A 23,000-nucleotide genomic window follows, 5' to 3' on the forward strand; every position below is an offset into this window, starting at 1 on the left:
AAGAGATATAGAGAGAGGGAGATAGACAAAGGCAGAGACAGAGTGAGAAAGGAAGACACAAAAACAAAAGAAAAAAAGATCCAGCGACCTGCACAAAGCAGGCGATGCAGGCAGCGAAGACAAGTTGAGTGACCACCAAATCGATGACGAGGGAGACGAGGAGTGCCCGCATGGTGGCCTCACGTGAACTCGGCCTGTGAGCGCGTGCTATGGTGCTCAGGAACAGCACGTTGTTCAGGAAGTTGATGGTACCTGCACGTGCGTCGTCGTGCAAGAAAAATGATGACTAGAGATAATGTGTTAAATGGGGCAGTGGCGGGTCTAGTGCCGGTAATTAATGCACCCCCCTCTCCCCACCTCCACTCCCCACTCTCTGTCTCTCTCCGACGACAAAGCGAGTGTCCACAGGATCGAGTCTCAATACATACTGACCGGGACTTTTACTGAGAATTCCCTGTTCCCGGCAATAGATCTCGAGTGGTTATATAATTGCTAGTCTTTCGGGTGAGATGATAAAGCGCGGTCTCCATGTGCAGCACGCACTTTGTGCATGTGAAACTGAAGAACCCATGGCAACAAAATGGTTGTTCCTGGCAACTTGACTATCTGTGGGAGATAGGAGACAGACTCGGAGACAGACAGACAGACATATAGACAGAGAGAGAAGGCGACACAGATAGAGAAAGACAGAGAAAGCAGACAGAGACAGAGACAGACAGAGATTTCATACACAATGCATTCATGGTCGGCATACCTGTGGCGGCCAGAAAATAGGGCAGAAAAGCCGTGTTCATGCCTTGCACCAGGTCCAACTCCTCATCCACCACGAAGCGGATATAGACAGTGAAGGCCAGCATAGACAGTGATGTGGGCAACGTGGACAGTTCGAGCGCGATTACCACGGCTGACCAGAAGTCACGTTGTCTCTCCGTCAGCAGTTTGTGCGGCATGATGACGTCAGTCTATCGATCGGCTTCAATTGTCGAGTTCTGACTTCAAAATCACACTGATCACAGTTTCTGTTTCGGCTTGTCGAGCTCTCACTACGTCACAATCACACCATATCAAACCAGGTGGAGCGGTGGCCAAGTGGTTATGCGCCCGATGGCGGCGCTTCAATATGGCGACTGTGACGCGCTCTCCCCTTGGAGAGAGCAGCCAGAATGTCACATGGAGTACATGTGTTGTGACAAAAATACAATGCAATAAAATTTATCGACTGGTCTACTTCTACGTCGCCACTACTTTCTGGTTTCGGCTTGTCTAGTCCTTCGTCAAACTGACCAATGTTTCTGTTATGTTTTGACGGTTTGTTCAGTTCTTGTCACAATCGCCAACGTTTGCTATGACATCATTTTGAGAGTTTCCTTGCCTGGCTGTCCGTTTAGTGGTGATTTCAGTTTTGTGGACTGGATAGGAAAATCATTTACTGAGACCCAGGCTTTGACACACAACCGACATACCTGGCGGAATCTGGTGAACCTCTTTCTTTTTTTTTTTTTTTTTTTTTTTTTGCTCACCAATGACTATTTACATACTTTAGGTAGAAGGAAGATTGGCTTTTGCAAAGCTTGGGTTGGGAAAGATAACGATCTTTCTAATTTTGTTACTTGTCTGTTATGACCTTCATCACTTTAAGCTGTATAAATACATTTTAGCCATGTTAACTGCGTCCAAAATTATACACATTATAGCCATGTTAACTGCATTATTTCTGTCCAGAAATATGCATGTACACGTTTTCTTGTAAGTTTTTCCCCATATCACTGAGTAACATCTTCGTCCAATAGTCTATGCTTCAATAATTCAGTCTATTCAATCGTTCAGTCGAATGTTAAATACACTGAACACATTTTAATGTTATTCATGAATTACTAGTGCTTTTGAAGGTCTGAACTGAGGCTAGTTGCAAACTGTTAACAGTTGGTAAATTGTATATAGCTGTCAGAGCATAAGTGAAAGACAATCCTGGTCAGTTTTTAGCTTTCTCCCACTTTCAAGACTGCATTATATTTCACGGCATTCATCTTGACTGCAATGTGCTTTATCAATTTTTTACAGTTTTTTCTCCGTGATTTTTTTTCCTCTCCCCTAAATTCTGCTTTCCTTTGTGATCATTCGCCAGTTGTCATGAAACATACATTTTAGACCACACACAGTGATGCGGTCGATGACAGATTCGCCTGTAAGATGACATTCAATAGGTGTGATCTTTCAGATGAAGAAAAACACAACTAGAAACTTACTGAGCAAGCGTAATCACAAAAAAAGAAGAGCATCTAATCCCAGAATCAGCTTTCAAAACTTAATTTTGACGCATAATGTGTACGTCATGTTTGATTTCTGACGTCACCGAGATGACTGAAACACAAAAGCCATTTCTTTCTATGAATTTGTTGCTGTTGTTGTTTGTAAACTATAACAAACACAGAAATACAGAATCAAAATACTCACAAGAACACATACACACAGTCTCTCTCACACACACATTTATATAAAAAAAAAATTGCGGTCCGTTGGGTTCGATGATTACATCTATCAGACTTTCCTATGTGCGGGGGTAGACTCTCAGGTGACGTTTGAATCCAAGGCGGGAACGGCAAAGACGTCCGTAATGGGAACAGGGAAACTGGCCTGGAGCTTTGGGTGCCACTACTACTGCCTTCCTTTTTGCACGGGTCTCAGTGATGCTGTCACGTCAGTTGTCCTCAAACGTCTCTGTTGCTTCGCGCGTCAGGGCACGCCATCCAGTGTGCGCTCCTCAAGCTGCTTTGGGGCTATTCCAGTGTGGGCGATGTTGGTTTGATGCAGTCTTTGAAACGTTCCAATGGCCTGCCTTACGCTCTCTTTCCCTCAAAGAGCTCGCCATAGAGGAGCTGCTTTGGGATTCTGTCATTGTCCAACCGGATGACATGCGCCGTCCATCTGAGATGGGCTTTCAGGATCATGGCTTTGATGCTAGTGGTCTCTGCGCGGTCCAGTTGCTCATGGTTTATGATACTGCCCTGCCATTTGATGCCCAGGATTGAACACAAGCTTCGAATGTGAAAGCACTCCCAACAGTTTGATGTGCCTTCTATACAAGGTCCAGCTAGGTCTTTACAGACATCACCAACGTACATTCATACATACATCAACAGAGCAGTACATTCAGACAGACATCATCAAAGCACATTCATACAGACATCACCAAAACAGTACATCCATACAGACATCAACAAAGCAGTGCATTCACAAAGACATAACCAAAATACACCCAGGCAGACATTACCAAAGTACATCCAGGCAGACATCACCAAAATACATTCACATAGACATCACCAAAGCAGTACATTCAGATATTGACATCGTCAAAGCAGTACATTCATACAGACATCACCAAAGTACATCAATAGAGACATCACCAAAGTACATCGATACAGAAATAAAGTACATTCATAAAGACATCACCAAAGTACATCAATACAGACATCAGCAAAGTACATCCATACAGAAATAAAGTAAATTCATACAGACATCACCAAAGTACAACCTGGCAGATATCACCAAAGTACATTCATATGGACATCACCAAAGCAGTACATTCATACAGACATCACCAATATACATTTTTTCAGGCATCACCAAAGTACGTTCATACAGCCATCACCAATATACATTCATTCAGACATCACCAAAGCAGTACATTCATACAGACATCACCAATATACATTCATTCAGGCATCACCAAAGCAGTACATTCATACAGACATCACCAAAGCAGTGCATTCATACAGACATCACCAACACACCTTCATTCAGGCATCATGAAAGTTCATTCATACAGACATCACCAAAGCAGTACATTCATACAGACATCACCAAAGCAGTACATTCATACAGACATCACCAAAGCAGTACATTCATACATATATCACCAAAGCAGTGCATTCATACAGACATCACCAACATACATTCATTAAGGCATCACGAAAGTACATTCATACAGACATCACCAAAGCAGTACATTCATACAGACATCACCTAAGCAGTACATCCATACAGACATCACCCTAGTACATTCATTTAGACCTCACTGAAGCAGTACATTCAGACAAACATCACAAAAGTACATCCATACAGACATCATCAAAGTGTGTGTGCTTGTGCATGTTTGTGTGTGTGTGTGTGCGCACACATGTTCATGTATGTGCGCACATGCGTGTATGTGTGCGAGTGTGTGTGTGTTGTGTGGAGAGAAAAAGTGGACATACACACTGGCACACACAAACACATATTCACTCACAGAGAGAGGAAAACCGAAAAGACAGGGGCAGTGTAAGAGTTTTGTAAAGCAAACAAAGTAACACAGCCAGCCAACAGTAGAGGCACGAGACACCCGATCTGTGACTTATTTTTCTTATTTCATATCAAAGAAAAGAAAACAACAGTAGTCCAATAAGAAACACTTTAACCTTCGCTGGCTGTCGCTTTTGACTACACACGGAAGCTCATGTGGGTCGTCCATGACCCACACTGCTGTTGCTTTTGACTAAACATGGAAGCTCATGTGGGTCGTCCACAACCCATACCTTTTAGAGACAAAAACCTGTATATTCCTCCAAAGCTTGTGTGGGTCGTGCATGACCCATACTTTGTAAAGAGACAAAAACCTGTATAATCCTACAAAGCTTATAACAAAATATAGAAAAGGAAAACATATTGTAACAACTGATTACACACACATGCGCTCGCACACGCACAAACAGACTCACACAAACCCATAAACTCAGAAGAAACACATGCTCACCGCTTTCACACACGCACATACACATACACACACACAGGCACACACAACTGATCACACACACAAACGCATAACACCACATGCACATACATACAAACCCTACTTATGCACACAGTGATAGAGAAAAAGAGAGAGAGAGAGAGACTGAGACAGAGAGAAAGAGACTGAGACAGAGAGAGACAGGGAGACAGACAGACAGACAGACAGCGAGACACAGAGAGAGAGAGAGAGAGAGAGAGAGAGATGACTCGTAGCATCCTGTACACGCACAATCAAAGATATTCAGTCACACAGGTACATGCTGTCAGAGAAAGGGATGGAAGGGGGTTATAACTGAAGACAGGCGAAAGGGACGGAGTGGGGGGGAGGGGGAGTGAGGGGGGTGGGGGGTAGTGGGAGAGTAGTGGGGTAGTGAGGCTATTGAAAGTAAAACTTTTTTATTTTCCTTCACTAATTGCAAATTAAACCTTCTGAAATCACTATTAAAAAGGTATGGGTCGTGCATGACCCACATGAGCTTTCGAGAGGTGACCACGTTTTTTCCTCTTTAAACAGCATGGGTCATACACGACCCACACAAGCGCCCGTGTGTAGTTAAAACGCCACCTTTAATTACTCATTAATTAATTACTGATTTTTTTTTCTTCATTTTTTGGCAAAAGTTGGCCTTTTAGGTGTAGGAAGCATTTCTGAAATTTCGTAGAAAAATATTAAGAATTGGCTGAGATATTTGCGTTTTTGTACCCTTCTGTGTCGTGTACGACCCACGATAGCCAGCGAAGGTTAACACTGAAAAAACAAACATACTTTTTTTTCTTTTCTTTTTTTTTAAGATCTCAAAGAATAATGAATCAAACTGAAATTTTAAACACAGAAGATATGCAATATAACAGAATGCTTAAGGGGATTTAATGCATACCTAAAATTTGAAGCAAATAAACAAATCAAATATTGAGAAACAAACTGAAATCTGGGACTGTCTTTTTCCTTCTTTCCACCTCCATCAGATAGAATCATAGATGGTGTGGGTGTCATATTCTGTTTTTGGACATGAGAAATAACAATTTATTTGATATTAGCTAGTCAAGGTCCTATGGACAGAGTACTTGTACATGACTTTAAAAACCCTTGGCAAAATATATATTATACCTGTACATAAGCGATCTGTGGCAATTCAACTCTGTCGAAAATTCACTTTGATAGGCAAACACACACACACACAACACGCACGCACGCACGCGCGCACACACACACACACACAGACAGGGGGAGGGGTGTTGTATAGTTCTCACAACACTCTGAAACAGCAGTCCCAATGTCACACTGAAATCCTTTGCCACAAGAATGTAACATAAAGTAATAAAGCATGCAGCCCTAAAACACAAATCTTTTCTGATGGAAAATCATCAGTCATAACAAATACACAGTGTTAGAAGGTCCATTTGATTTACACTCTTCCTAGAGGTTACCAACGATTTACAGAGATCATATCCTTTGACACACAACTGACAGACACAGAGAAATCTAGTGAACAGTTTTCTTGCATGGTGCCCAAACGACTGTTCATAGAGTTGAGGTAGAAGAAAGAGAAGAATAGGATATAAATAAATCAAAAATACGTCTTTCCCATCCCAAACTTGCCTTTTAGAATCAGTTCAGACAATAAGTTAAAAAGACTTAAAAAATGAAAGATACAAAAGAGAACAAACAAAGAATTAAATAAGGTAAGAAAAGAAAAAAGAGAGGAAGAGAAAAAAGGGGGAAAAAAAACAAAAACAACCAAACAAAGGCACAGCACCTCTCAACCCAAATGACTGTATGCATGGTTTACATAAGTGGACAAATCTGAATTTTCTCTCAGAACTCAGAACCCCTCTGAAGAAATCAAGCCCTTGAAGAAACTAGCCATCATTTTCCAGCCAACCCTCTGTCCCCTTTCCCTCCCCTAAAGTTGAATTTCAAAACACACCCTGACTGCACACTTCTTGTGGCTGGTGTGGCATTGGCTTCCAGAATGTCTTCATCACATTCATTGTCTCCAACAACATCATAATCAGATTCTTCATCCGCTTCAAGTCTTGCCCGTTTACTGGAATTCTGTTCCTTTTCTTCAGCTCCCTCATTGTAAAGTTCGTTTTCATGGTGTCTTTCCAATTTACTTGAACCAAAGCGACCTCTCTTAGCTTTTCTACCAGCTGTTTTCTTCTGGCTTCGAACACTGGAGCTGTAAGTACTGTCCGAGTAAGGTGCATCATCATCAAAAGGTACAGCACCTGATTTCTCTGTTCCTGCATGCTTCTGAGCAAGAAACCTGTCTCTTCCATGCCTTTTGAAGCCTTTTCTTGAGGTATTTGGCCTTTTTGATTCTTTTTTTATTTGAACATGCTTGGTTCTGGATGTGCTGTAACACTGAACACTGTGAGAATCTTCTGCAGCTGTCAGTGGCTTGTCCTGATTCTTCACCAAAACTTTCTTACCCAGACGCTCCACCTGGTTCAAGGTGTGTCTCATCAGCTCAACAGGATCTTGACTGATGCTGCTCGGTGGCATGGGAAACACCCTCTCCACCAGTTCCCTTCCCCTGCGAGACGGAAAGTTCTTGATTTTGTGCACGCCCCTCAGGTGGGTCCTGAGATGGGTGGACTGTGTGAAGGTGGAGGGGCACTTGTGGCAGGCGAAGGGTCGCTCCCCTGTGTGCGTGCGCATGTGGGCCACCAGGGAGGAGCTGTAGGGGAACTGCAGGCCACAGATGTGGCATCTGAACGGCCTGTGGCCAGAGTGAACCTTCTCGTGTTCCTGCAGAGCCTTCTTAGACTTGTACCTGGCCTTGCAGACTGTGCAGTGGAACGCTCTCTTGTCAGAGTGTGTGTCCAAGTGCTTCTTGATGTAGAAACGGTTGAACTGGCGGTGACAGATGGGGCAGGTGTAGGGTTTGTCCTCGTAGTGTCGGCTCAGGTGCGTGGCCAGGTGCGAGGACCAGCCGAAACGTTTCCCACACACGGGACACTCGTGCGGCTTCTCCTTCAGATGGACGAAGCGATAGTGTGATGTCAATACACTTTTGTAGGCAAAGTCGGCGCCACAGACAGAGCACACATGCTCCCGAAGTCCACTGTGAACCTTGTAGTGCTGGGTTCTGGCAGACTTGGTTTTGTAGGTTTTCCCACACACCTCGCATTCCCAGGGACGACTGCCGTCATGTGGTCGCCTGCCAACAAGACTGGATGTGACTGTGGATACAGCAGCATCTTGGAGGAGCTTAAGAAACAGAAAGAAACCAAACAGTTTGAATAAAAAACATTCATATTGTACAGACACATTAAGTGATTAACATACCTACACTAACAGTTCATGGAGAACAGCAATTGTTAGGTGAACTAACACTGAATGTCTTACAGATCTTAAACCAGCAAGTGAGTTCCCCTTGTACAGCTTGAAGAGAGTATACACTTAAATATCCGAAGTAAGTCACCTGACATTATATATACATGCATGAGAACAAAGATCACACACACACACACACGCGCGCACGGGCGCGCGCGCGCACGCACACATTCATATTAAGCTTTCTTGCTAGTTTATTTCAAAGGAATAATGAAAACAATTTAAAATAAATTAAGTGGTGACAACCGTGACCAGTTCAAAAAGTACTCAATTTACAATCAAAAACATATCATTGGAAGTGGAAGATATGCAATGAAACATAGGAAATGATGCAATATGTCACTGTTTATAGGACTGTCAAGTCTCAGGTTTATTTTCGGAGAGAACAAACTTAGATAAAATTTAATGAAATATGTAATCGCTCTTCACCATACTAGAGAGCATGGTGTATCAATTTGGGTTGTCTCACATTAACTGTCTCCAGTATGTCAATGAAAAAACAAGAAAGGCAACAAAAGATCTGTCATTATTATCATTTTTTTGTTCAAACAGGAACTTCTTTTGCTAAGCATGGAAGTTTTATTTATTGCAAACGTTTTGGTGTAGAGAGTAGAACATGGGAAATTACTCTGCTGGGGAAACTTAGTTTGCTTTAAACTGATCTTTCTCATCTTAAACATTACATTTTTAAATTATACTCAATACATAAAAAGCTTGGATTTTTTTGGATTTTTTTTTTTAAGTGCATCACAAGTGAGTCTTGAAGGCCTTGCCTCTCTTGTTTCAAAATGTAATGTTTAAGATGAGAAAGATCAGTTTAAAGCAAATTAACTCCACTAGCATTACAGAGTAATTTCCCTTTTTTTACTATCTGCACCAAAACGTTTGCAAAATAAATAAAACTTCCATGCTTAGCAAAAGAAGTTCCTGTTTGAACAAAAAATGATAATAATGACTGCTCTAGCTGTTGGGTCAGAATATCAGATCAAAGTGCCAAGTTTAGAGAATACAAAAAATATAAATATAACAGTAAATGCAGTTTGCATATAATTAGGCTTCATTCTTTTTTTTTTTTTTTGTGCCCATCCCAGAAGCGCAATATTGTTTTAAACAAGATGACTGGAAAGAACTGAATTTTTCCTATTTTTATGCCAAATTTGGTGTCAACTGACAAAGTAGTTGCAGAGAAAATGTCAATGTTAAAGTTTACCACGGACACACAGACACACACACAGACAACCGAACACCGGGTTAAAACATAGACTCACTTTGTTTACACAAGTGAGTCAACTAGGGTTATCAGATACCACCCAGCAGTACAAACTATTGGACGAACATCATACATTCAATGACATACAAGATACTGCAATAATGTGATACAATATCATAACGGGAGTGCCTTTACCTATATTAAGTCTGTACCACAACAAAGTTATTCTTCTGATAAAATGCTGTGTTACTGCTGCAGTGGTCATGTGATCAAAAGTGACCACACAAGCAACCCTCACATTTCAGAAATCAACTCGGTGGCTTCCCAGGAATAACAGATACAGGGCAACGTCTAGCTTGTCTTCAAAGATTCAATAATGGTTCTATGACAAAGTTTGGTTTTTCTACCACTTAAGGTTGCTGAGAAAATGCCAAATTTAAAGGTTACCACCGATGGACATAAACACACACACACAGACACACACATGCATATGGTCATAACACCAAAACAGATTGGGAAAAATGACTTATTCTGTATACATGTCAGTCAAAAGTTTATGAGAAACATGGATTCAGTACCTGTGGATCTGTCTTTAAATTCACCATCCCTGATACCAAAATTTGTGGCGGCAATTTCCTCAGCCTGACACCACAAGGTTGGATTCTAGACTCCTGCATAACAGATATCAAAGATTTAATTTAAAAAAAAAAAGAATTACCAACAACCAAAATTCATTTAAAAAAAAACAAACAAACAAAAAACAAAACCAAAAAAAATACTAACAACAACTGAAAACATACCAATTCTCTAAGAGCAATGAAAACAAACACAACAGAAAAAGAATTATGCTTCTCTCTCTCTCTCTCTGTGTTTGTATGTGTGTGTGTGTGTGTGTGTGTGTGGATTGTGTGTGTCAGTGTATGTGTGTGTGGGGTGGGTGTGTGTGTGCATGCATGCGCCCCTCTATGTGTGTATGTGTGTGTGTGCGCCCGCATGCGCACGTGCATGCGTGTGCAAAAAAAAAAAGACAAAAAAGACACAGACTAACCCACAGTGTGTAACCTCAAAATAATTAATTATAGAACTATTCAGTCAACAGACCCACATCAGACTGCACTATAAACTGCTCAGATCAATACTCACTGCACTCTTCTCTGGGAGGGTTTTGTCAGTCTTCACAGATGCGGTGGAGGCAGATGATGCGTTGGCCAAAAACATTTGTTCTCTTCCCCTTTCCCTCTGTCCCATCCTCTGGGAAAAATGGCTGGTGGAAGAGGATGAAGTGGCAGAAGACCTTGTACCAGTTTCTGTGAAAGTGGGAGTCTGACACAGAGTTTGTTGTGAAGCGGTACCAGGTTCAGGAATGGTTCTTTGCTGTGAACTTGTTCTGCTTGATGAGGATATGGCTGGTTGTTGCGAGTCCATGATGTCGAGAGGGTCAATGTCAGGGTAGTCACTATCCACTGGCTCGGTCTTGATATGAACATTGCGGAAAAGAGCAGTAGGGAAGGCTGAAGAATCTGACCTGAACGTAGACGCTGGCCTCTGGGTGTGACTGAGCGTGATCTGCCTCATGTCTTGCCTCACAGCACTGGTCAGGTTTTGCTGTTTGGCTTTTGCCTTTGGCTTTCTCCATTCTCCTTTGACCACAACGATCCGCACACGCCGTTTTTTCCCTTCCTTGTTGACAGTAGTGATGACATCTGACCTGCTACTGTCAGTGACTTTGGCAGTCTGCGAATGCTTGATAGACTTTTTGTTGAGAGAAGTCCTTTGTTCATTTTGCATCAGGGCTTGTTGATAGCCTGTGTCTAGTGGTTCATCTTTGACCCTCACTGAAGATAGTTCTGAGTCTGCTGTTACAGGACTTGATTCATTGTGAGCATTTCCTGTTGGAACAACTGACAACTTAGATGAGTGACAAGACTGAATAATCTCACCATCCATTGCAGCAGAAGTGTCTGGCAGAGTTTCCATGGAGTTTTCAATGAAGTGATCTGTGGCACATTTTTCTGATGAAAGGTGTGATTGAACTGTGTGTCCCTGACCAGTGTCATATTCAGCGACAGCAGTGGCAGGCATTTGATCTTCTGCTTCATCACCTGTAGACAGGACAGGTGTAATCTGCACACTGTCTACATCTGCACATGATGTAATATTGTCAGATGACTGACAAGTGACGGGCATTTGGTCTTCTGCTGCATCACCTGTAGACAGGACAGGTGTGATCTGCACACTGTTCACATCTGCACATGAAGTAATGCTGTCAGATGATTCACTAACTGTTAACAGGGGAATACCATCTCCAGGTGATGAACCGTTCAGTGATACAAATACACTGTGAACCTGAACATTGTGACTGGGAACTGGATTTACAGCTGCATGATCAGTCTGCTTATTACTGTTAGCAATGTCATGCGAACCATTTTCTGTGAGAACTGCCACTGTTGCACTGTGGTCATCATTATGAGGAACTGCAGGCTGAACAAGGCCGGTGGGTCCAAGCATGGATGGTGTCTGCTCCTGCTGATTTCTGATCCTGTCTCCACTTTCACAACATGTGTCACTCCCATGAACTGGAACATTAGAGACATCCCCAGATTCCTTTTCACCACTGCCAACATCTGATACACGGGCTGACTCTGAAAATGCTCCCATATGGTTATTTGGGTTTTGATCATCTGGTTTGGCTGAGCACAATGATTTTTGTTCTTCTCCTTGATCACTATAGGCAGCGTCAATCACTTCTTGTGTCGAAGAAATAGGATCTCTGCCACTGACAAGCGACATAGTGTCTCTGCCAGCATCACCTTTCCTGGCCTCAAGCAAATGACAAGAAACTTTTCCAAACTCTTGCTCTGGCTCGATGCTAGGAAGACTGCTTCTTGAAGCAACACTGTGAGAGTGAAAAGCCTCTTCTGTGAACAGTCTTTCATCTTCAGATTCCATGCTTTTGGAGTCTACTTTTTCATCAAGCAAGGAAACTGGAATGTTAACAAAGCTTCTTTAAAAAAAAAAAAGTTTTTTAAATTTTATTTTAAATAATACGGTAAGAAGTTGTATTACTAAACAGTGCACAGCCTTGATTTGACCACTGCACTGTTAGTGTTACACTGCAACACTTCACTTCTCTATGAACACCATGGGTCAGATATTTGCCATCTCTGTTAATACAGGCAGCTGACAAGAAATATCAACATCTGGAACAGAAACACAATCAAGGTGAAGTCAAAGTTCCTTTGCAAATCATTTGTGAGTTAGCTCTAACCTAAATGAAGACAGAAAAAACATCAAGCACTGCACACACACACACACACACACACACAGACTGATATACACACTGCACAGTGACTGATGTTATTAGTATCATGCGTCAAAAAAGATAAAGGATAACAATGTTCTGTAATTACTACCTGGTATCACTGTCATCACTACCTGTACTTTTTTCTCTCACTTTCTCAATTTACAGAGGTTGTTCTAAAATCTAATCGTCCTGAGGCAAAGCAGTATATTGAATAGCACATTTTTTGCTTGAAAATGGAAATTTTCTTTGTTACGAGGAATTCAAATGTAAATATAATGTTGACCTAAATTTTTATTTTAAGTCAGCAATAAAAGAGTATATTTGAAAAATACAAAAATAACTATAGAAATTTTAAAATGTTTTTTGACAGGCACAATTGCCAAGTGGTTACAGCATTGGACTTTCAATTTGAGGGTCCCAGGTTTGAATCTCGGTAATGGTGCCTGGTGGGTAAAGGGTGGAGATTTTTCCGATCTCCCAGGTCAACATATGTGCAGACCTGCTTGTGCCTGAACCCCCTTCATGTGTATACAAAAGCAGAAGATCAAATACCCACGTTAATGATCCTGCAATCCACGACAGTGGGTGGGTTGTGGAAACAAGAACATATCCAGCATGCACCCACCCCCACCCCCCTGAAGACGGAGATGGTTGTCTACATGGTGGGGTAAAAACAGTCATACACATAAAAGCCCACTCATGTTCGTATGAGTGAACGTGGGAGTTGCAGCCTACAAAAGAAGAAGAAGAAGAAATGTTTGAACATAACTAAATTGTTCAATAAGTTAACATCTGTATCTAAAGGCTCAAACTTGTATCATGACATACTGATTGACAATGGTATCCATCCACAATGCTGTTTACATTTGGATGAAAAACTTCATCAATTAATGTTGTAAGTGATTGGAAAATGTTTTCTATATCATGGCATATGAATTTTTTTAATTTATTATTAGTAAGATTTTTTTTAATGTAAAACTGAAATGGTTTCAGTTGAGAATCAATCACAAATGTCTGGGAACAAATGTTATATTAAAAGAGGTGGGGGTAATATACAGTGGTCTATGCAGTTTTTGTAATAAAATGAAAGACAGTATAAAACATATGCTATGGCAGCGCATTACTCAACGTTTCTGGCATGCAATTATGAATATAATGAATAATGAATGAAAGATATCAAACATATTCAGAATCTGAATATAACTGAGCAACTTGTCATTCTTGGTCTTGAAAAAATATAGCCATTGATCCTACCTTTTACTTCATCTTATTGCTTGCTTAACACAACAGTACTTGTACCTATGCAAGTTAAACAAAACTATGCCGTTCTGCAAAGATTTAATAATAACTAGAATATAGATATACAACAGAAGAGTTTATAGCCTAGAAAAAACTTTTTTCAGGATCATTTTATTACAATTATGGTTTCTATATAGATACAAAATAAAGTAAGGAATATTTATCTATCTATCCATGTATCTATCTATATTCTTTTCTTTTTTTTAATACATTTAGTGTATTTTATTACTATTTTCTTTAAATAACAATTTTGATATACCCTAGTTTCTCTTGTTTCCTTCATACATTATTACTATTTTTTTCTACTTTTCGTTATCATAAATGTTTCCATGTCTGTTGTAATGTCCAGATGAATATTTAAACAAAAATGTAAAATATATTCAAAATGAGAGCACATCATTCTGCAAAAGTTTCTTTGTGCCAACGCCCCTTGGTGGCACGACTCTGTGGCATCTCTTTATTCCTCTGTGTACATGGACCTAAAACAGCACTTTCAGCTCTTGGTATAAGTTTATAGAGCTCTCTTGGCTGATAAGTGGACTCAGGTAATTTTCTTAGTTCTTAACTTCTTTCTGCATTCATGGGCCACAACTTCAAAATACACTTGAATTCATCTATGACTACGGTTTTATGTATATAACTGTTTTTATCCTGTGTTACTACGCAGCTATACTGCATTTTTTTAGGGTATACACATTGGGTATATTTGTGGTGGTGTTTCCATAACTAAATACTGACATGGATTACAGGAACATTAATAAGCACACTTGATTTCTGCATGTATATATACAGACATAAAGGGAGCTACAGCACTTACAGATTGGCATATATGCAAACACACCTGGGACATTTAAAATATCCATCCATAACCCACCAGATGCTGATACCGGGACTGAATCCTGAACCCTCAGATTAAAAGTCCAAAAATGTAACCACTCACCTATTGCACATGTCAACTTATGTAATACTATACCATGTGTGCATGTGTGTGTATACTGCAATTGTGTCACTGTCATGGATCTATCCATTGTGTTTTTTCTACCTGTGTATTGGTTTGCCTGTTGATCTGTTCTGTAAGTGTTTTAGATGGTCTGGTTGTTTGAGCTGTGTGGCTCAAAGTCTGTTTGGTTGATATCTTTTTGATTTTTCTTCACCACAGAAGTAACTATCATTTTAGATGTCTGGATCTGTGGCCCACGCCGTATGCCAGTCTCTAAGCTGGTCTAATTGTGTGCATGTGCATAATGCCTTGACCTCCTATTCATACTTCTACTATATTCCAAAGAACAGAACAAGCATGACCTAAGCACGGATCCCTGTGAATGCCTGTTGTCACTGTCACGCACTGGATTGTGCCTCATTAACAGCATGTCATATAGCAGGGTATCTGCTATTCATTGAAATGCACTCTATCAAACACCGTCGTGGTCCACATGCAATCTGAGGGGGTGTCCGCCGTGGTTGTCAAATGCGCTTGTTAAATCCATTCTAAAAATAGGACTAAAAAGACACATGCAGGAGTGTTTCTATTCCATTTCGACCGAATATTCTGACTATAATGTGATCGATCCTTCTGATCGATGCACCCTGACAAATTTATAAGCAACAAAGACAAAAACAATAACTCACTTGTTTGCTGAAAGCATCCTCCCCTAGAGAGCAATGATCTGCAAACGTAAAATGGCGTAACTTCCTGTCACCTTTTGTTTTTGTTTTTATTTTGCTTTTTTCGAATGAAGTTAAATTCCAGTCTTTATGAAAGCAAGAAAAATCAAACATGTAATTTTGGGCCTTCTCCAAATGAGACGACGTGAACGAAGCTGTGATCTGCTGGCTCTTTGGTTGATAAATTTACGAAGCTAAAACTGCTAGGTCTTCAGAATTGGCGTCTGCAACAGCGGCACATGCCAATGCGGATGTGTGTGTAAGCATCGGCTTGAAGACTAGGATTCATTGATTCACATCGATTCACATCACCTGTCCGGAACTAGGTATGGGTCAGTCGGTCGGCCTGAGTCCGTGTAAGACCACAGCCGCACTGACCTTGTTAGTCAATAATGATTATAACTGTCTTACATACACAATGTACACGGTCGGATACCTGGAAGTAAATTACATTCATTCAAGCTTATATCTTGCTTACACACATTGTTTTGGTATTCTGTTGCACCCAAAGCGCCTGATTTGACATACAGACAGCTTTTGTGAAGAGTTTTAAGTTTAGTGCGGTCACAAACTACAACCTCTTTGATAAGACTGTGCATCACTGGTCCAGTCAAATTGATAACAGTTGATAAGCTGCTGCTGCTGCTGACTGCAACATGCTGTTTTTCACCAAACTATTAGGTAGACATACTCTGCAGGGTATTTCATGTTTCCACAACCTATGGAACTCTGACATAGATTAAAGGATATTCAACATGCATAAAAAAACACAAAAAAACTTGATGTTTTGTATACATCATGTGTATGTACACAGATGAAGGGGTTTCAGACAATATCTAATATAGCAGGTCTGCATACATGTTGACCTGGAACGTCAGAAATATCTCCATTCTGAGCCCTCCAGATGCAGTCTGGATTTTACCAGGGACCCGAGGATTGAAAGTCCAGTACTCTCATCACTTGATCGGCTATTAATTACGTCCAACACCCATGAATCTGAAAGCCCTGTGCCCATAGCACATGCATGATCGGCATGCCTTTAGTTTTAGGGATGGAATATATACAACAGCATACTTATTAAAGCAGAGTGGTATTCAGGCAACTGCACACAAAGGTTGGGACACAATTCCTCCCCCCTCCTCACTCCCCATACCATCTGTATCACTGTTGCCCTCTCTTTCTCCTTTATCTACTAAATCTGTGCGTGTATCTTGTGTGTGTGTGTGTGTGTGTGCTCTCGGGTACATACATGCTTGTAACGCTTTCCCATTTTAACTGTTTATGTGCAGGAAAATTGTGGGCGCAAAAGTATGGAGCAAAAAGCGGTGTCAGAGAGGTTTTCTACCAACACAACATGGGAACTGAACTTTGACTTCCACGCTTTCCAGCGGTGGCGTCATGTGGGTCTGACATGCCATTTGACAAGTGACACAGAAATTGCTTGCTTTTTGCTGCTTCAGTTAGTTGGGGTTTTGTTTCCATGCTTTCTTTTGTTTTGTTTTTGATGTTATATGTATCATCAGATTTTCTCTCTCTTTCTCTTTCTTTTAAATGTGTTTTGATTTTGGAACATACAGATTTTCTTAAATTTACCTTTTTAAACATATTTCTTTGAGTCACTGAATGAGCTTTTAGTATGTTTCAATTTTGATTGTTGGCTTGAATTTTTATATGTTGATTTTTTCTTCTTTTTTTGTAATCATAAGTCTTAGAGCTTTCAGTTGCAGATTTTGTTTATGGATTTGTTTTCTTTTACATGCAGTAAGTTGTGGCATTCTGTGTTGCTTGCCATCACATCATCCCTGATTGTCTTATAATCATCACATCACCTTGTTGTTATGCAGTGTAATTTTGTAATGTAATTTTGTGGAGTATAAAGAATTACAGTATATAATATTGTACATTGTACAATGCTTGGCCTTATTTTCTTTTAATTGATATTATTATTGTTTTGTGGAGGGTTTTTTTTTTCATGTAGACTTTGGAGGGGCAGTATATATATGACCTACTGTCAGGGATTTGCACTTTTCATTTTACCTTTGTGTCACAATTTTTTTGGTAAAGTTATTTATTCTGATTCTGAAATAATTTCTTAATCATTTAATGAATAATGAATGAAATTATGATTTTTTACTTATGTAGACAGTTTCCCATGTAAAGTTTAAAAAGTCTGTGTGTGTGTGTGTGTGTGTGTGTGTGTGTGACAGCTTTGAGAAAACGTACAGGAATGGCAGTGATCAATTTTCACATGCAAAGTGCAGTCGATGTCAGTCGCTGCTGTCCTGTGCCAAGTGTGACACAGAAAGGTGCTCAGCAGACCTGCAGTCATACACTGCAGAGGCCGGGACAAACAAAAAGGTGAAAGAAGAAGTCCAAGATCCACAGATTCCACAGAGTTCTCCATTTGGAAATGAAGCTCAGGTGAGCAGCGATTGTGTCTTCGGTTGATATTTTGGAGGGTGGCGCTGTTTGAGGCACAATGACGGAGTAGGCATGGGACTTCTGATGTAGTGTTCACTAGTGATCAGTGTTTGAGGCTGTTTGGCATGGTGTGTCCTCGGGAAAGGCACATTACTCTTATTTTACTCACTCCTTCCAGGTGTGAATACCCAAAATTTGGTCAGGGAAGGTTAAAGCTGCAGGAAAGGATCAGGGTCCCACCTTCCTGTGCCAAGCCCTAGACACAGTGGATATGAATTCACTGCACCTATGGCTGTAAGAGACTATGGAACTTTAAACCTTTTACTCTTTGACTGAATTTTGTAATATTACTTTGCCCCACTTCCATACTTTCCCCCTATTCATCTGTAATTCTGTGTAGTCATTCTCAAAGGACAAATTTGCTCTGAATTAAGTCTGTATCAGTGAACATTACCAAAAAATTTATCTGAATCCCAAATCAGTGCACTTTAGGTGAGTTATTTATAGTATGATTATGTGTGGGTTTTTTTATTATATTTAATAGTCATGACCGACTGTGGCCATCAGATCACCAGAGGAGGCAGTTGCTGTCCCTAATATGTGGGCTAGAATTTGATTACAGAGGAGAGTGTCTTGTCCAAGTTCATCCCCAGTCTCTTGACCAAAAGGGCTCTTGGACAGTAAGCATTGGGATGGTTTCCAAAGGCCATCTTGCCCCCAAGGCTGCAGTATTAAGAGTGGTGCAATCATGCCTCCTTATTTGAGATATGTTTATGTGGCAGTCCTTCACTTCAAGTGGAAATTGACTTCGGAACACTGACAAACGATGTAGTTATTTTTCAAAATAAATTCATCAACCCTGTTATCTTCTTTATCACTGTTCTCATGTTCCTTGCTGTTTGTTCGTTCTAAATTTCATTGTCTTTTATCCAAAGCTTTATGTGTTTCCATTACAAACAAAAGAAAAAAAACCTCAAAAAGAGACAAAAATAGTACTTTCATTTTTTCAGATGTGGTGCCAATGTTTCCTTTATTATGTTTCCTGCATTGTTTTCAGTATTGTGCTTGCATGGCTGCAAAATACATGTCAAAGATTTGATTATTATTCTGATAATTATTAGTGCTGCACAAATCTAACAGTGTTTGTTTATCATGTTGCAGGAGAAGCAGCAGAAAGGAAAGACAAAGAAGACAAAGAAATCCTGTGTTTGTTCTGTCTGTGGTTCTTCCTTTACACGGGCTGCTTCCTTGAAGGTGCATATGCGAAAACACACAGGTATAACTATGAACTAGTGGCTTGGAAGGAAGGGAGGGAATTGTTGGTTGGGGGCTGGAAGGGGGTGTATGGGGAGATTTGGTGGGGGGAGAGTAGGGAGCAGTAGGGGAAGTCATATCAGCTGTGGACACATTTTGCACAGTGACTTTAATTATATACTTTGATGCATGTGTGTGTGTGTGTGTGTGTGTGTGTGTGTGTTTAATTATTTACTTTTATATGTGCCTGTGTTTAATTGAGTACTTTGATGTGCATGTTTTAAATTATGTAGTTTGATATTTGTGTGTGTGTGTGTGTTTTTTATGTGTGTGTAAACGTGTGTCCATGCACATTTAAATTCTTAAAAACTATTATTCTAATGACCACTTTCACAACAACACCACTCAAATCACAGTCACACCAACATTCCAGGAGAAAGACCCTACATCTGCAGCACGTGTGGAGCAAGCTTCCCCCACTCCCACAGTCTCAGCATCCACCGGCGGTCCCACACCGGCCACAAGCCCTACGTCTGTGAGCAGTGTGGAATGGCCTTCGCTGTCGGCTCTGTGCTGAAGCAGCACATGGTTCAGCATAGGGGAGAGAAACCCTACAAGTGTCAGCTGTGTCCCTCTGCTTTCACCCAGAGCACGAAACTGACCATCCACATGAGGAAGCACACAGGTGTGTTGTTGGTATCTTTTGTGTTGCATTGTGTTGTGTTGTATTGTTTAGTGTAGTGTTGTATAGTGTTGTACCTTCACCCACAGCACTAAGCTGACCATCCACATGAGGAAACACACAGGTGTGTTGTTGGTATCTTTTGTGTTGCATTGCGTTGTGTTGTATTGTTTAGTGTAGTGTTGTATAGTGTTGTACCTTCACCCACAGCACTAAGCTGACATCCACATGAGGAAACACACAGGTGTGTATGACATGTATTGTATCATATTGTGTTGTACCTTCACCTGTAACACAAAGCTCACCAACCACCTGAGGAAGTACACAGGTGTGTAGTCCGTATCTTTTGTGTTGTGTTGTATTGAGCTGTGTTGCGTTCTGTTGTATTGTGTTGTACATTCACCCGGAGCTCAAAGCTGACCATCCACAGGAGGAAGCACACAGGTGTATTGTTTGTATCTTTTGTGTTGTGTTGTATTGTATTTTGTTGTTCTGTTGTGTTTTGTGTTGTGTTGTCTAGTGTTGTGTAGTGTTGAACCCTCACCCAGAGCACAAAGCTGAGCAGCCACATGAGGAAGCATACAGGTGTGTACCTGATATCTATTGTGTTGTGTTGTATTGTATTGCATTGTATTGTACTTACTCATGGTCAGGTCAGGTCATTAGATCTGCTACTGGTAACCTGTAATCCAGTACAACCTGTTAAGGGTCGGGGTGCCGGTGACTAAACTGGCACTCCCACCGCTCCCTTCTGGGACTGGTGAGGCGGGTGGCTAGACACCCTTATGGAATTAAAAACTTACTGCACTGAGCTAGTTTTTGCCACAAAAGATGTCTGTGTGAAATTCAGGCTGGTAGTATTAGCCACAGGAGGATGAAGTGGAGTGCAGCACAACATAGCATATTCCAGTATGAAAGAGTACAATGAAGCAACAACAAAACTAAATACAGTAATTTACATTACCTATGCAAGTGTGTGTTTTAGCTAATTGCAGTGTCCTCTTTGTTTTGTGTGAGTGTGTGCTTGTGAATTTATAATACACTGTAGAGCGTGGCATTGCAGATTGCATTTTTTTTCTCTGCTCTTTGTGTGTGTGTGTGTGATGGGGTGTGGGGGAGGGGTACAGATGTTATCTGTTGCATGTTTCTAAAACAGAGTTCACAAGGACCACACAGAAAGTTGTCCAGTTGTCTTGGGGGTATGGTGAAATGTTTTTGGCAAACAGCAGTGAATGCAGCCAGTGTAATGAGTACCACTCATCGCCATGGTGCTTTCTTGTCGATGCTCTTCCTTTTTTTTTTTTAACCATGAAAAACCACACCTATCATTTATAAAACACTGAATCACTGGCATGTGTGTGTGTGAAACAGCTGTTCATGTAACAATATTCAGTGGGAGACTACTAGTGTACCACATTCTGCCAGCATAACTTAAATCATCTCTCTTTTTTTTAATTTAATTTATCTATTGTTTTTAAACATTTTTGAAAAATATACATGCTTTTATTATGTGTTTTGTTGGGGTTTTTTTGTTTTGTTTTTTGTCAAGTGTAAAGAACATGTACAGAAAATTCTAGAACATTCTCTCTTTTTTTTTTTTTTTTTTTAAGTTTGCCAAAACACACCTGCTTTTAAGTAGCCTTTCTGTTAAGTGAATAGATGATGATGATGACATGGACACTAAAATAGCGCTAATCTTCAATTAGAGACCAAACTCTAGTGCTTTACAAACAGGAAGTCATTTGCACAACAAGCTGCCTACCTGGTTAGAGCCAACTGACAGCTGCCATTGGGCGCTTTGTTTCCTGTGTCATTCAATCAGGTTTCAGTCATACACACACACTGTCACATAGACATTTAATATTTTTACAAGTATGACTGTCTTGTTTATTCACCCCACCGTGAAGGCAGCCATACTCTGTTTTCATGGGTGTGCATGCTGGGTATGTTCTTGTTTCCATAACCCACCGAAACCTAACATGCATCTTTAACATGTGTATTTGAACTTACGCATGAATATAATATGGACACAGAAATTCTAAGTATGTTCATCCATGCACAAACGCTTTGTTTCCAGGGGTTCGTCCATACCAGTGTGAATACTGCGGAGCAGCCTTCACTCACAGCACCCGACTTAAGATCCACCTGCGTTCGCACAGCGGCCACCGGCCCTACACATGCCCGCACTGCCAAAAAAGCTTCAGGCAGTCAGCCCACCTGACTGTACACAAACGCATCCACACGGGGGACAAACCTTTCAAGTGCAGGGACTGTGGTGCCGCCTTTCTGGACTCAACACACCTGCGGCGCCATGAACGCACGCATGTTGTGGGAAAGGAAGCCTTCGTCTGCCAACAGTGTGGCGCCTCTTACACCTCTGCCTCTGCTTTGCACAAGCATGCGTGTTCTCATGTGGATGGTGAACTATCTCACAGATCGTCAGCTGTTTTGTGACGTTTAGCTCAGGCTTTTGTGTGTGTGTGTTGTGTGTGTGTGTGTGTGTGTGTGTTTGCAATAAGAAAATGTCAAGAATACACCTTTTCTGTAGTCTTGTTTTGTCCATGTTTGCCAGATTCCAAAGTCTGGCCATAGTGTCTATCTCTTTTACTGTGTGAGATGAAGAGGAGAGAAACAGATTGGCTTTGAGTGGGTGATACATTGAATCTTCTTGTTCAGAAGTACACCTAATATGCCTGGTCAGTATTTTTACATTGTTTATAAAAATGGAGAGAGAGACAGATGGACAGAGACAGACAGACAGAGATATATTTTTTATACATACTTCACTCTGATTAATGTAAATGATTATCTTGACATGCACCGATTGTCAAAATGTTCATTAATTATTAAATTATTTACCACATTCTTTTTACAGTGTCTGAAGTCTATGCTTTTCTACTCAAAATTGCACACATGTACACACACACACACACACACATACATATATATATATATATATATAGAGAGAGAGAGAGAGAGATGCCTACATATTTTA

General features: G+C 40.7%; 2 protein-coding genes across 4 annotated transcripts; one reads left to right on the top strand and one right to left on the bottom strand.

Annotated features, from left to right (window-relative positions):
* Positions 1 to 3,510: 3,510 nt before the first annotated feature.
* LOC143281088 (uncharacterized) lies at positions 3,511 to 15,695 on the bottom strand. 2 transcript variants are annotated; one of them, XM_076586027.1, is made up of 4 exons: positions 15,613 to 15,695; positions 10,524 to 12,580; positions 9,959 to 10,051; positions 3,511 to 8,044 (listed from the first exon to the last, which is right to left on the bottom strand). In XM_076586027.1, exons 2-4 carry the CDS (start codon positions 12,327 to 12,329, stop codon positions 6,695 to 6,697), a joined length of 3,249 nt encoding a protein of 1,082 aa, XP_076442142.1. In that variant the 5' UTR covers positions 12,330 to 12,580; positions 15,613 to 15,695; the 3' UTR covers positions 3,511 to 6,694. The 2 variants fall into 2 exon arrangements, with proteins under 2 accessions (XP_076442142.1, XP_076442143.1); XM_076586028.1 differs by lacking the exon at positions 15,613 to 15,695 and adding an exon at positions 13,241 to 13,374.
* Positions 15,696 to 15,827: 132 nt separating this feature from the next.
* On the top strand, positions 15,828 to 22,910 carry LOC143281089 (uncharacterized). Of its 2 annotated transcripts, none has more exons than XM_076586030.1 (6): positions 15,828 to 15,974; positions 16,938 to 17,107; positions 17,856 to 18,006; positions 19,231 to 19,345; positions 19,757 to 20,008; positions 22,083 to 22,910. In XM_076586030.1, exons 2-6 carry the CDS (start codon positions 16,959 to 16,961, stop codon positions 22,457 to 22,459), a joined length of 1,044 nt encoding a protein of 347 aa, XP_076442145.1. In that variant the 5' UTR covers positions 15,828 to 15,974; positions 16,938 to 16,958; the 3' UTR covers positions 22,460 to 22,910. The 2 variants fall into 2 exon arrangements, with proteins under 2 accessions (XP_076442145.1, XP_076442144.1); XM_076586029.1 differs by having other exon boundaries at positions 15,830 to 15,974; positions 17,856 to 18,069.
* The last annotated feature ends 90 nt before the right edge of the window (positions 22,911 to 23,000 follow it).

The sequence above is a fragment of the Babylonia areolata genome, chromosome 4 (assembly GCF_041734735.1).
Source record: "Babylonia areolata isolate BAREFJ2019XMU chromosome 4, ASM4173473v1, whole genome shotgun sequence".
NCBI classification, from domain to species: Eukaryota; Metazoa; Mollusca; class Gastropoda; order Neogastropoda; family Buccinidae; genus Babylonia; species Babylonia areolata.